This window comes from Camponotus floridanus, unplaced genomic scaffold (genome assembly GCF_003227725.1).
Source record: "Camponotus floridanus strain SB8 unplaced genomic scaffold, Cflo_v7.5 scaffold1, whole genome shotgun sequence".
Taxonomy (NCBI): Eukaryota; Metazoa; Arthropoda; class Insecta; order Hymenoptera; family Formicidae; genus Camponotus; species Camponotus floridanus.
In genome coordinates this window covers 738,377-754,081 of record NW_020229214.1, presented here as the reverse complement: position 1 = coordinate 754,081, position 15,705 = coordinate 738,377, and the positions used below count along the sequence as shown (strand labels likewise).

The following is a 15,705-nucleotide window of genomic DNA, read 5'->3' as shown; positions in this document are numbered from 1 at the left end:
CAAATGAATGATTAAAAGTTTTACGTGTAATGACTTACATTTTTCCACATACGATCAAAGTAAAGCAACAAACAAATGCAAATGAATAATCGTGAATAAATCTTCCACGACTGTTGTAATCATTATTATTAAATCGTAACTGTATTAATAATAAATCTTTTAGAAAATTAATATAAATCTAATAGTAAATTAATATAAATCTAATAATATAATTTCTACTTATTATGTATATGAAACATCATACACACACTTTATATGTACATATATATCATCATATTGATTGTATTGCAGAATCTAGAAGATCGCGATCGTAAGCACATCATACACAAGGAGCAGCTGTCGCGCGAACAGAGGTTCCTGAGACGACGACTCGAACAGCTGACGAGCCAGACCGGCCTCCACGGCCTTCACGCGCTTCACGGCCTCCACGGGCTCAGTACGAGCGCGCCGACCGGCTCTGCCGCTGCCGCCGCCGCCGCCGCCTCCGCGGCGATGCTGTCTAAGCGGCGCAGCATCTCCGAGTGCTCCCTGGGCACGGCGTCCACCAGCTCCACCGGGAGCTCCATAAACTCCGACAGGTCTGCGGGCAGTCCATCCGTCTCGGAGTCCGGTGAGTACGACTCAAGATACGGATCTGTTCCACTTGCATCAGATTTTCAATCAAATGTCATTTTTCGACGCCCTTTTCGCTCTTTTCGATTTCAAAATCGTGGGTAATATTAAGTTTCTCAACATTATTATATTCGAAAAATTGCTAGCATTTTATACAAATTTGTAACACTTTATTAGAAATGTTTTTATTATAAAATTTTCCAAATTGAAATTTTGACAGATTCCGGTATTTTATATGTAACAATCTCCGACATAATTATAGTCTTTGACTGAAATAAAATAATAAATGCAAACACATTGATTCCGTAATAATATGGTTTATTTTCTTTTTATTTTTTTTATTTTTTTATTCCTCTTTCCGGATTAAGATCTTTTCCGTGTAACTTATCACGTTCTCGAGACCAGGTCTTCAAAGTACTTGACAAGTATCCGAAGATTTTCGTCAGCAATCTTATCTTCTCTCCCTGGTCAGCCGATTAAATCTTAATCGTCGCGAGTCGGGATTGAGACGGAAAGCTACGATGGAAGCCACGTCGGCTGCTCTATCTGCATCGTAAAATTAAATGCGAGTGGATCTATTTAATTTCCCGAAGCGTCATTGTTTAAGCACGGCGTGCAGTCATAACGCATAACAAATCAAATATATATATCACGACGTACAATAATGAACGCGAGTGACTTTTCGAGCATAAATTTGCGATCTGTAATTTGCTTCGAAAAAATATCCATATAGTGACAAAAAAATTGTTTATATCATTCAAATTCATATAAACTTTTTTCCATTTTTGAGTCTAGCATAATACGTTTTCTAACTTTTAAGTTATTTTATATATACAGACTCCATGATGAGAGGAGACATTGCTCGATTATTGATTCATTCGAGCGTTTATTCTTTCGCGTTTTTTATTATCTGACGATTTGAGATTATGTAATTATATTCTTGGGTAAAGTTTCAAAAATTCGAATTATTGTTTGTGCTGAGACACCACTATAGCGTCGTAAAAGTGCATTTCGCTACCGCATGAAATATCACAGCGTGCGGGGGTGGATGAGTTTTCCAAAGGAGTTGAGCTGGAGAAAAAGGAGGTCGAGCCGGCAAAGAAGGTGAAGGAAATCGGAAGACTGTCGGTGGGGGTATACGCGCGAGGGGTCGACGTTGAAATTGATGATCCCGCGGGAATATCCCCGGCGAAGCACTTATCATAAGTCACGTGTGCCACGCCGGCGATTTTTCGAAAGCCACCCCCAATTTTCCGCACTTTTCTACGTCGTTCATAATAGTGGCGTTAAATATCTTTAACACGATTGATTAAGAAAAATGTATCGTCTTTCTATGTCCTTATACCGATGCTATAACTGTTGTTGACATATATGGCGTTGTCTAGATGTCATAATTACAAATTAATCATCTAGTCATTACTTGATATGTTTGCTCTGTCGGTTTAAATATAAGATTTGAATTGAGAGAGAGAGAGAACAAAAGATGATTATATTGTATATTATAGTTAAGCGAAAATCAATTCTTTCCCTCTTTACCTCTCTCTTCATACACATAATTATTTCAAGGCGACTTCTAGCATTTTAATATTATGAGATTGTTATGTTTAAAATATAATTTTAATAAAATATAATTTTAAAATATTTTAAAATATAATTTTAATAAGCTACAAATAACATTCTTCCTTATGATTTCAATTCTAGATATTAATAACAAATCTCTTTGATCAGTTGTATGACGCATTAAAAAAAATATAGTTACACAATACGTGTCGGAAATCATTCGTTAAATTTCTTCCTATTAATATATTTACGAGCCATTTAAATATTAGTCTTTTACAGCAAAATTATCACGTTACTTCAACTTGAAAGTAAAAAAGAAATATTGTCAGAAGTGGGATTCGAACCCACGCCCACAGAAGTGGACTGCGACCTGAACGCAGCGCCTTAGACCGCTCGGCCATCCTGACATAATATTACATCGCTAAAGGCTGAGACATAAGGTTTCTTCTTTATAGTTGAAATCGGAGCGGAATACGATAAATATATATTTTAAAAATGGGAAAAAAATATATTTATATATATATTATATATATATATATATATATATATATAAATATATTTTTTTCCCATTTTTAAAATATATATTTATCGTATTCGTTTTTTTTCCCATATATATATATATATATATATATACTATTTTATATATCAAATAGTGCAAAAAGTTCAACTGCAAAGAACAAATCATTTAACTTAAATGCGAATCGCGAAGTAGAAGTAAAAAACCTTTTTAGCAAATTATAAATAAAATTTTCTCATTTATTTATTTATTTAAACAATTTTATACAACATTAATATGCTAGAAGGTATTTGAAATAATTATGTGTGTTAAAAACAAAAAAGAAAAAATGGTTTTCATCCAATCCCATAACATACTAATCAGCGAATGAATGGAATTCTTTAGAAATAATTAATTTTAATTCTTTCAAATAGTTTTTAGACATTTTACTATTTTCTCTCTCTGTTTCTCAATTAAAATTTTATGTGGAGTTTTTTCTCTATATATATAGTTTTATATATAGTTTTTCTTAAATTTTCTAATCAATTATCGATTAAAATAAGTTGAATATATTTGAAAAATGACGGAAAAAGAGGTGACTCAACTGAATGAAAATAATTTATCGATTTTCAGCGATTCTTATGCACTCGCTTTTACACACTTGCTCGAGCTCTCATTCGATATATTTAAACTCACAATGACAAGGAAAGGGGGAGAAGAGGCAGGCAGGAGTGGTGAGACTATTTGTCAACAGTCGTGCATATGTACTTTAGTCGTCGTCGGTAAATTATATCCGCGGGCACGGAAATATTGACCGTCCGGAATTTCTCGGCGAAGCTCTCCGAAAGTTTCCCTATGTTTCAGGTGTGCGATTGCGTATCTCTCACGCACGTCATATGACCGGTCAAATACTGACCGGTGACTATGTACTTTGGTGCGTCGTGTTGTGAAGTTATTGCAACTAGGTTGGAATATAATCGAGACTTAATCACGAATCGACGACGTGTATAAATAAACCAGATAATTCGTCCCGAGCGTCCCGAGCGAAGGCGGAAGTTGATGATTTAGGATCGAGAGAGACAGTTTGACGCGGAGTCTCTTTCTTTCCCTATCTTACATCGAGAAAATGTCACGCTATTGCTTTATTCTTGATTTAAAATTGAGCGAGACGCGTAAATTTATTTGCGAATCTATTTGCGCGATTGAACGTTGATATTTACGTTATCTAATATTGAATCGTTGCATATGAAAAATGTCCGCATGCATGCACCTTCGTGAAAATTAATGTTCAAACGAGCTAAGAGTTAATTATCGCGGCCGTGGCAAATATTATCGTTATCTGCCGTCAACTGCCACCCCTACTCCTCCCCCCTTTGCCTTTCTTTTCTTCCATTTGTTCCTGATAAACGCGCGGACACGCAACAGGACTGTGCCATGCTGTTTATTACCGTATGATAACGAGGAATGATTAATTGGGAGGGAAAACGCGGGGACGACGACTTATTTTTATTCGCTTCACTCTGAAAATTGAAATTCATTTGCTTAGCAAGTAATCGAAAACATCGATGAATGTTCCGTGTATTTTTTACGTCCCATGCCAGAGGGATGAGGAACGACGAATTCGACGATGCCAGGGGTGCACACGACGCTGGTTTTAATGAACTCTTTTGCTCGCCACTCGTGCAACCCTTAAACCGCCGTTTTAACCAGTGCCTCTCAAGTCGCACCACTCCGTTCTCTATCCGTTTTCACCGATCAATATTCGCAACCGATCACGAGACAACATTTGTTCTATATTTTATACCGTAGTTTATTCTATACTTCTATATTGAAATTTTATATCCTATTTATCCATATCTCTTATATTCGATATATTGAAAATATATTGAAAAATTTATTCGTTATTTTATAATTTGATTTATTAAACTTTTTTGTACTTCTTTGCACTTTTTTTTTGTATTATTAACTTGTTTGTCCTTTTTGCCACTGTGTTTTGAGCGTCACTGTCACCTGGACAGGTTAGCGATGTCGACAACGCAGAGGGGTGAGAAGCGGGAAGCGGGTGGTGACGAGGGCAGATCTGGTTCGCTTAGTGTGACGAGAATAGAGGCATGTTATTGATTATGGAAAAATACCCCCGACTCAGAGCAGCGCGAAGGGGTGAGGGTAGTTCGCAAGTGTGGTCGACACCCCCTCGTCTTCTTCAAGCCATGTCTTCCAGCTGGTGTTATGGCTACTGTACACCCCGCAATTTCTCTCTTTCTCTCCTTATGTCGTATTTTTCACTTATTCCTTTTTCTTTTCTCTTAATCCGTCTTCCACCCCATTTGTAGTCTATCATCTCTTCATCTGACGGCATAACATCATAATAACGATGCATTCTTACCGGCATTTGTTCCTTCCTCATTGATCAGCTGGTTCATGCAGTTGACATACTAGGGTATCTTCTTATGTAACAAAAGATAGATAATACTTTCAATTAGGAAGAAATCTATTTGAAGCATCTTATTCGTACATACAAGATTTCGATATTAAATATTATATTACTGAATCTGCAATCAATAAACTTAGCATGAAATAATAATTTATACAGGACATCTCAAATAAATTGCATTTTATTTGCGAATTTTTGAGACAATTTTTGGAAAATTTGTTGGGAAACAGTTCGCGATAGGACGGAAGTGTAACGTATTGTTTGAAGATAAAACGAGTTTAACAGAAACTTAGAAAGCGATTGCGAATACAGTGAAAACACAAAGAATTTGATAAAAAGATATAATCGTAAAAAATAGAAAGAGGAAAATAGATTTTTTTTTATAATAAAAAATGAGTATTTTCCATTACCATTAATTAATTTTGTTTGATAAATAATAAATTGAGTCAACTTCAAACATTTTAGACGCGCAACCAACTTTTATTACAATGGTGGTAAATATCGGTGCAATAGATTTTCATTAATTTTTCCTGATAATCTTTACTTTCGTTGATCAATATACATAAGAAAAATTTATTTTAATCATACCTAGAAGTATTTTTCAATTTTGATAATACAAGTAATTTATTCGTTCTTATTTGTCACACGTGATACATAAATGAAGAATTATTTTATCTCTATTATTTTCTTTCAGATTATAACAGATAATAAAGGAGAATTTGATATTTTCTGTTACAGACGAAGTGGATGTGATCGGTTATACGAGCAATCAATCGGACACCGATGATCACAGTAGCGTACAAAGTAGTAGCGACAGCGGTGTCGCGATGTCCACCTCCAGGCTGACTCTTTCTGAAATGATGGACAATCTTTAGGTACGTATACAATCCGATTGATTTCGAAACAAAAACAGGTGTGGAATTCCACTGTAAAAGAAATAATATGAATTTAAAACAAATTGTATTTGAATTAAAATAAGATTTGCTTATAATTTTAATTATTAAAATACATGGGAATAAGCAATTAATTATAGTTGGTCGTGTCCTATAATAATAAAAAAGACACGCTAAGTACGGGAAATCCATTAAGACTGTAAGACATCACCAAAGGAACAAAAATCGAAAGATAGGAAGATAGAATAGAAAGAGGAAGAGTGTAGATGTTTGACAAATAAATTCTCACATTGGTTCCCCTGCGCTGTTTGCAGACAAAGAGGCGGCGAGATGGCGGCGAAAGAAGAAGCGGTTGAAAAAGAGAAAAGGATAGGGGAGGGAAAGATAGAGCGAAAGGAAGAACATCCATTGGGGCGTACGAAAATTGACGGCGCGAGAGATATCGATTCACACACATAAACATATACACATAAAATGCATATTTAAATTCATATTTGTGTCCTTCCAAAATGGCCTGGCTGGCAAAGGCAACATTAAAGAAGAAGACTTTCAGGTATTGCATGACTTTGTGAAGATTTTCGGAAAACGGAGAAGATTTCAAAAATCGCGGAAATCACTGAAGAATGGGAAGAGTCGTAAAAATTTAGAAGAGCTCGGAAGACATCGATCTTAACGCAAAGAAAAAGAAGAAAATAAAGAAGATTGAAGTCATCTTTGATACCATCTTGGATACCATCTAGCCTATAACATAAAAAATAAGTAATTTTTGGGACTTTGAAGTCGTTAAAAATTATTTATAAAACGAGGGACTGATTCGAAGAATATGTATTCAAGTATATTACAGATGCTTACAAAAAGAATTCGAAAAAGAGAAGAGAGGAACGTGAAAGAGGAGAAGAGATTTTGACGCCAAGAAAAAACAGACCATCTTACAAAAACACTTATCGTATAAAAGTGTAAGGAAAATAGAGACCAAATTGAGCAAAAAGAAAAAGAAAGAATATTGAAAAGGAGAATGTATGTATTAAAAATCTTACTGCAAATTATATTTGACATCTTAAAGAAAAGGCAATATCCAGAAATCCAATCACAAGAAAATCAAAGAAGGTTTCGCGATCAAGAAGAAAATCAATGAAAACGATACTTTTGAAAAATTATAAGTGCAAACTGAAAGATTACAGCACATTTTCAAAATGAAAGTAAAATATAATACGCATGAAAGAAAATTAAAGAAAAAAAATAAAAGAAGAGACAGAAGAAAAAAAATAAAATTAATTTTGAATGAATAAAAAATGTAAGAGAAAAACTAAGAATAATTGAAATGAGCTAAGAATAATTGAAATGAGCTAAGAATAATTGAAATGAGCTAAAAAACTAAGAATAATTGAAAATGAAGATATATAAGAAGAAATTTTAAACATTTAACCAAGAAAAAGCCAGCAACTTTTTGAGAAAGTTAACTTGCATAAAATAAAGGACGGCAACATACGAAACAAAAATAAAACGAAAAGGTAACAAGCGCGACTTTGAAAATGCAAAAAATAAAGAAGATAGTTGTAAATTATCAAGAATTGAACAGAGAATCGCAGCAACATTGTACATATTTTTAAGAACAAACAAATTTATTGAGAGAGCGTAAATATGTATGAGAGAGAGAGAGAGAGAGAGAGAGAGAGAGAGAGAGAGAGAGAGAGAGAGAGAGAGAGAGAGAGAGAATGGATGAGAAAGAGAGTGAGAGAGAAAGTAAGAAATTAAATGGGAAATGGAAACGTTGAACAGAAGCAGTAAGAAAATTCTTCGTTTTGTTGCAGGCTTAATCTATTATTCTTGCAGAAATGAATAAAGCGTTGATTGATCATTTCGAGACTCAATCGTTGAAACATGCGTTTTTTCGATTTAGTTTTCACAATATTTGACAAAATTAAAAATTTATTCTTAGAAATATATTTTGAAGAGTTAATTAATTAATTAATTAATTTTGTTATTTTAAATTATAGAGATTGATTCATAAATAATTCTCAATTTTTCAATTAATATCGTAATAAATTTTTAATTTGGTTTAAAAAATATAAAGAGAGAGAGAGAGAGAGAGAAAGAGAGGAAATGGAATAAAAATAAACTAAATATATAGAAATTTATAAAATTATTTCAAAGTAATTAGTTAAAATTATAATACTAATTTTAATTATAATATCATTTTATAAAGCCAATTTCTAAAAAGCCAAAATTTATAGTTTTATTAAAATTAATATAGAAATTTTTCTTAATAAAAATTTATTACGAAATTAGTCGAAAAATTTTTGGAAGTATTTATAAAGCAATTTGTTTAACTCAAAACGACAAAATTATTTATTAAAATAATTTGTAATATATATAAATACATATATCAGAGATAGATTATATAATAAAATTATTCTACAAATTTATATTCGTAAAATTGTACATTTAATTTAAAATTCAAATTATATATATGCAGTATTTGGAATTAATTATAATATGTTAAGATCATAAAATATGAAATTATTTTTATAATATAAAATTGTGTATAAAAAAATTAGAATTAACTTTAAAAAATTATATGAAATTATTCGGTAAACCATTAAGTCATTTTCCAAACTAAATTGTGAATTTCTTCCATTCAATGATATTTAAGTAAACATACAAATAGTTCATTAAGTAAACTTACTAAAGAAACAATCCCTGCGCCGTCGACACGTTTTTAAGAAGAAGTAAAAATCTGCAAAAAAATCGACATCGCGTAATATAGAAGGATATGAGAGAAGGGAAAATGTATTTAGAGAATGAAGAGAAAAGAAGACAAAGAAAGACAAACGGCTGATTTCTCGATGAATAATGAATTGCGATTTATTAATAGACTACAATGCAGATTTACACAGATACAAGTGAACACACAGACACACACACACACACACACACACATACATATACATATATGTTAAGCCATTATTATTCTGTAATTAAGTGAGCAAAGCAAAGTATAAAAAGCAAAAAAAGTAAACTGATAATTATAATATGGCGTAAGTGATGTTTCATTATACATATATATATATATATATATATATATATATATATATATATATAAACACATAGAGTGTCCCTTATTTATAGATAATAAATAGGAAAAGTCCTGAGTGATTTTTGCTCTTTTTGCAGAATTTATAACGCATTTTATTAATCTTGTTCTAAAAAGAAACAAGGATTAAAAAACAAAAATAAGAAAGTTATGAACAAAAGAAATGAAAAAATAACTAAAAAAATTATAAGATAAAAAATTGAGGAGATAAATATTATCAAAGATAATGATTCTATAAAAAAATTGTCTTAAAATTTAAGAGACTTGTTATTATAAAAGAAATAATATATAGGCTGCTGTGTGAATGCAATTGAAATAATAAGGGACACTCTAATACACATTCGAAGAGTACAAATTCCGCAAATCCCTCAAGGGGTGTTCTCGGGGCTGTTACCTTTTTATGTGATGCGTTTCTTTTTCACGAGAATGATCTTTGACTATTCCTAGATCATTGAATGATTTAGAAACAAATAAACTAGATAGTGGATCGAAAGCGATACAATGTCGCTGAGTTCATATATCGAGTAGGAGCGTACGAGAAACTTATTGTGACGTGAATGACATAATAATTGATATATATATATTCTTTTCCAATTTAATAAAGATAATATCTTTGAATAACTTTTCTCTATGTTTTTTTATATTAAGAAATATAAAAATTATTATTATCTAAGAAGAAAGTTGGAGAATATTATATTATTTTGATTCAGATATGTGTGTGTGAAACACAAGCATGTGGCAGACTATGGCACGAAATATTGTAAGAACTCAACGAAATTATAACGATTTCGATGCCTAATCTAAAAAAATATTGAAAGTCGGGAATTCTCTTAAAGGGCAAAAATTCGTACGATAAGATTCTGTCTTTTGTAAGATCGGCTTTGGATAATATGCGTTAATGGATAGACTGATTACCAAATGTAATGGATGATCTCTGAAGACCGACGTTAAATTGTAAGCTGGAAGCGAACTTTTTTATGAGCATATTTCGGAAAATATTCCCTCGCAGAGCATGTGCCGTTAGTTAACCCTTTAACTTTCCTTCATATGTTTGAGATATATAAATCGGCCGGAGAATCATTAAAGTGCAAGGATAAATTATAGCTATTCAAAATGATTGAAATTAGCGAAATATACCAAACAGAATTTTTGCAATTCACAAGAAAAAGATATTTACAGATATTGATATTTACAACATATTTATAACATATTTTTTATTATAAAACGTTTATTTGTTTTTATGAAAAAAAATTCTATGACAAATTAATACTATGCTCTATGAGATTTCTTGTATACAAACACATATTTTAAAAATATCTTTCGATATTATTTTTATTTTTATTTCATTTTTCGATTTATTTTTATATGTGTTTCTATATGTTTCTTTTATTTCTATTTAGTTTATTTTAAACATTTATTATCATGATATTTTATTAAGATACAGTATTAATATTATTAATATTATATAGTAAAATTAATTATGATAAAACGAAAATATATTCTGGAGAAATTAAGTGTTAAACATTAAAAACTTTGAATTAAATTTAATTTATTTAGAATTAAAATTTAAAAACTCTTTAACACATACATAAAATTGAAAAATATATCAATTAAGAAATTTTGTTTTTTAAGTAAAAAATTTTTTAAGAAATTCCAGATCGTGAAAATAATTTAATTTTCTCAATTATTGTTTTCTTTTTATATTCCGAGCAATATTATATAATAAGTAAATATTTGTAAATAATTTCATAATGATATAAATTAATAAACAAATTGAACATTTATACATATTAATTGTACAAAAAAATTTTATAATTTAAATTTATAATATATTTCAGATTTCTAATTCTTCCTTTTAGAGATTTCTGGATTTTCAATTAAATAGATTTAAAATTTTTGATTTTAAAATATGGCTATATATACATATATATATATATATATATATATATATATATATATATTTTTTTTTAATCTAAAAATTGATTTAAATATGTTTTAAAAATTATAATTTCCAATTTATGAATTTAAAATTTTTAGAAATAGAGATTTTGTAAAAATTTTTGATTATTTTCTGTTCTAATTTTTAAGAAATTGAATATTTAAAATTTTGGTAGATAAATATAAATATTTATTTTTTTTGTGAATTTTTTTAATAGCTATAATATTTAAAATATTAAAACAAATTTTGTGTAATCTTAAACTTAAAGTTATATAAGAAATAGTTTTGTTCTTAAAACATTTATGCTAAATTTTAATTTATAATTTCAGAATACAAAAAAAATTAATAACCGAAGTAATTAAAATATTTTTAATTCTAAAGAAGAATTCTAAGATTAGTTAACTTATAGATTTAACTTAAGAGTTTAACTTTAAACTGTGTGTGTGTGTGTGTGTAAGTTAAAGGGTTAACTGTGTGTCAGGTTAATATAGATGAAGGACATAAAAAAACACAAACACATGGACAAAAAAACAAGGCAGTAGCCAATAAAAGAAAGACAGGGAATGAGATTGCGAAGATGATAAAGGTTCATAAAAGATCAAAGGACAAGGTCAAATCCCGCCGAAAAAGCGACCAAGCCAAGTGAAATATTTTCAGCGAGGCACGCTGCGATTTTTAATATTGAATCATATATTGATTGTTGTATCAACAATCGTCTATAACTAAATCGCAATCATATTGGTTGTTGCACGAATCCATCGCGGCGAACACATTACATTTATAAATGGCGGGCTTTGGCCGCAATTGTATGATCTATGACTTTATCTTTTAGCACACATAAATCTGGAATTTTAATGTTTTTTTCTTTTACATAGAAACTGTAAACAGAATATTTTTTATTTTTTCTAAATTTATTTCAACGAAATTTGAGAGATTTTCTTCTAAGAGTTGAATGGAATATTAGATATGTTCAACTGAAACGTAGACTATAAGATAGTTATTCCATAAAAAAATATCAATCTATGTTTCAGTTGAATGTATCATATATTTTTGACAATATTAGAAATTATATTGATTTGAGCGCTTCCGTGCTATTTTGAAAAAAAAAATTATTAGGATTCTTGTTTCTTTATAGTAATATTGGATTACGATAATAGAAATGATAAATGTGAATTTTTTGCTTGCATAATGCGCCGAAATAAATTAGTGTTTTTGTATACCATCTCTACGCGTTTGATATTCACATGATTTTTCATTTTGATGTCGTAATTCAATATGATTGCACTAAGGAATCAGGAATCATAATCTATAGATTGATTTTATTGATTTCAATTTTTTCCGAAAATAATGTTTGTCGTTTATCTAATTCAATTAATTAATGATTATTAATTAATTAAAGGAGCAACTTGAAATAAAAATGATCTATACTGAATTGCCGTTGATCTTCGTACGCCAGAACGATAAAAAGTTCTTCAAAAAATAAAAAAAAACGAAAAAATACGCGTAGAACAAAAATGAGGGAATCACGTCAAGAACCAACAAAAAACCTAATGACTACAAAAAACTGTAAAATCTCCTCCCCCCCTCCAAAAAAAATAATAGGCGCAAAAATAAACGAGACCTCTGCGTAGAATTTTAAAGAAGCAAATCAATTAATTAAAACAAAAATTTAAAAAAAATTTTTTTCAACATGCATAAAAAATCGTCTTTATTTTAACTCAGTTTTATAATAAACGGAATACAAATTTTATTACAAATAAAGAAATTTTATATATATATGTATCATAATAAATAATTATCTTTTAATTTTTTTTAAAGATCTAGTTTAAACATTAAATATATTGTTTTAACTGTTTCAAAAATTCTTATTTACTTATTCATTAAAATTATGTTCATTAAAATTATGTTATTATAAATTATTTTCTGATAAATTTTATATGGATTTAGTAAATCTTTTCTTTAAATTTTTTAATATGTATAATTTTCAAATATAATATATTCGATCTATTTAAATGAATCTTAATCTGAGAAGTTTTTATAAAATAAAAATAATTATATATATCTTTAGTTAATTTATTTATATTATAATTGTGGATTATATATATATATATATATATATATATATATATATATATACATATATACATATAGTGTATTTGCTACATGATTTTTCCAAATGAAAAAAAAATCATACGAAATATCTAACAAGAAAATAGTATAATTATGGGAAACTTTTTCGTAATATGCTAAAATTGTTAGAAAGAACTGAGGAAATGAATGTAATTTTAAGTCAAACATCGTCAAATTGAACACGTTGTCTTTCTTTGAATTTGCCGAAAAGTATAAATATTCAATATGTAATTGAGAAACTAGAGAGATTAAAAAAATCTGTTTTCTAGGATGTAATAAATTGGAATAATAAACGGTTGTAACAATAAAAGTAAATAGTTATAATAAATTACTAAGAAGATATGCTAATCTCTCTAAAGATGAAAACGTCATAAAAATATACAAATTCGATATTTTTAGTTTTTAACATTTACAAAATACTTGATAAAAAAGTTAAGTTGATGCAGAAGATTTGTCTCATATTTCTCGAGTAAAGTTCAAGATAAAATTACAGCTTTAATAGAAACACCCATGATGAACATTTGATATATTATACTTTGCCTATCAAGAAAAAAATATCTTCGATCCTCTGTTTTCAAAAATATGAAAATCAATGTTATTTAAAGTGAACAAAATTTTATAGAAAAATGTAACGACATGCGATAACTAACAAATTTCAAAAATTAAATTTTTAAAAAATTTGAGCAAGAAGACGAATTTTCTTTGTCGCTATTTTTTATTAAATTCTGAGACATTTACTAATTTAACTTAATCTAATTTTTCAGATAATTATTTGTATTATTTCTAAATTCATATTCGTCCCTGAAATAGTTGGACATTCTGTATACATAATTTAAAAATAACTGTGACAAGGAAGAGATATATGAGTTAATTTAATATAATAATGCTCTCTCTCAAATTCACCGCAAGCGTTTGTATTATAAATATTTTATATGATTTAAATTTAAAAAAATATAAATTATAAAATATAAATTTACAACTGTAATAAGAAATAAGTGAATATAGATACGGTAAATAGAGCATTAAAACATTTATATTGTGATCACTTGCTGATACTTAATTTCACTTATTAAACTTGGTTTTGAATGATGTCTTTAATTTAGTATAGACAATATTTTTCTGTGTATTATAAGAGAAAACGAAAAGGTGTACAGAAGAGAAAAACAAGGAAAGAAAAGAGAAAAAATAGAAGCTAAAAACAAAGAAGAAGATAAAGAGAGGCGAGAAAAGGTGGATGAGGAAATCAGGGAAGGAAATAAATGAAAGCAAGAAAGGTAAAAAGAGGGAAAAAAAGAAAAAAAAGGAAGAGATGAAAAAGAATTACATTGTTTTGATTAAAAATAATTGTCGAATTTTTCGATATATATAATTATATAGTTTAATTAAATTAATTGAAATAATTAGTTATATATATATATTATTTTTTTTTTCACGAAAAACTCGGTAATTATTCATTTCATATCACTATTTCTTTCTTTATTCGAAAAATTCATCAATATTAAAATCAAAGAAATCGAAAGAGAGGATAAATATAAAGAAGAGAAAGAAAGAAAAGGAGATGAGACTAACAAACTAGAGGAAGAAAAATTAGAAAGAAACAAAAATCAGAGAGAAAAAAAGAAAATGATCGTAAAAGCAGCAATAAATATTGACACGGTATTGAAAACAAAACAAATGACGAAAAATGATGTATGAATTTAATTTAAATTTTAAATAATAAGAAAATATATATTTAATTGATATATTCGCGAATTCAATGATATTATTAAGATTTGCTTGTATCATTAATTATTTGATAAGTTAAAATTTAATTATTAGTTATAATTCAAATTCGTCTCATGCTCAAGAAATTAAATTTGTGGAAGTTATTACTTTTAAAATTATTTAATGCAAATTAGGCGACAAATAAAAAAATAATTCGGCTGACTTAATCGACAATAACAATGTTAATTAATATTAATTAAAGTTATAAAATCTATCACGAAAGCTTCAGTGAACAATATTTTATGATATCATCTGTTAATTGATATTGATTAATATCTCTATATATCTTGCAGTTGTTAACAAATAATATTGATTAATGATCGATTAATAATCGATCTCGATAATTTTACATATTGTTTATCGGATTTGATATTAAATAATATTAAAGCCGATTATACTGATGATTATAAATCAATACTTATTCATCATCAATCGTTAAACCAATACCAGTCAATATCGAGACTCTGAGGTTTGTCTATCATTATCTGTTAATTTCAATAATTGTTTGAATTCTGCGGAAATTTTACATTTCTTTTTTAATTAAAATGTTAACATCGAGGAGGTCTTCGAGCGCAGAATAAAATTTACAAAAGGAGTCCCTTAAGTAACGCTTGCTTGAAAAAGAGGAAAGCAGAGGAGAGACCGAGGATAAAATACAAATAATAATGAAAACAAAAAATAGGTGTTATTTTTAGATGTCTATTAGATTATCAGAAATCAGAAAAACTAAAGGATTAAAAAAAAAGATGCTTAAGCAGAAAAAGGAATAAAAAAAAGGACAAC

The 15,705-nt window shown here is 28.7% G+C and overlaps 1 protein-coding gene and 1 non-coding gene across 2 annotated transcripts in view; one reads left to right on the top strand and one right to left on the bottom strand.

Moving 5' to 3' along the window:
* The window catches only part of LOC105250377 (max dimerization protein 1), a 34,644-nt gene extending 26,778 nt beyond the window's left edge, over window positions 1–7,866 (top strand). Inside the window, exons 6-8 of the mRNA XM_011256424.3 lie at window positions 292–610; window positions 5,841–5,977; window positions 6,310–7,866. Coding sequence (XP_011254726.1) covers window positions 292–610; window positions 5,841–5,977 — 456 coding nt within the window. The 3' untranslated portion in view covers window positions 6,310–7,866. The remainder of the gene's footprint in view (window positions 1–291; window positions 611–5,840; window positions 5,978–6,309) is intronic.
* Trnal-cag lies at window positions 2,496–2,579 on the bottom strand. The gene has a single exon. It is a non-coding gene; the product is annotated as a tRNA-Leu (tRNA).
* Window positions 7,867–15,705: the final 7,839 nt, after the last annotated feature.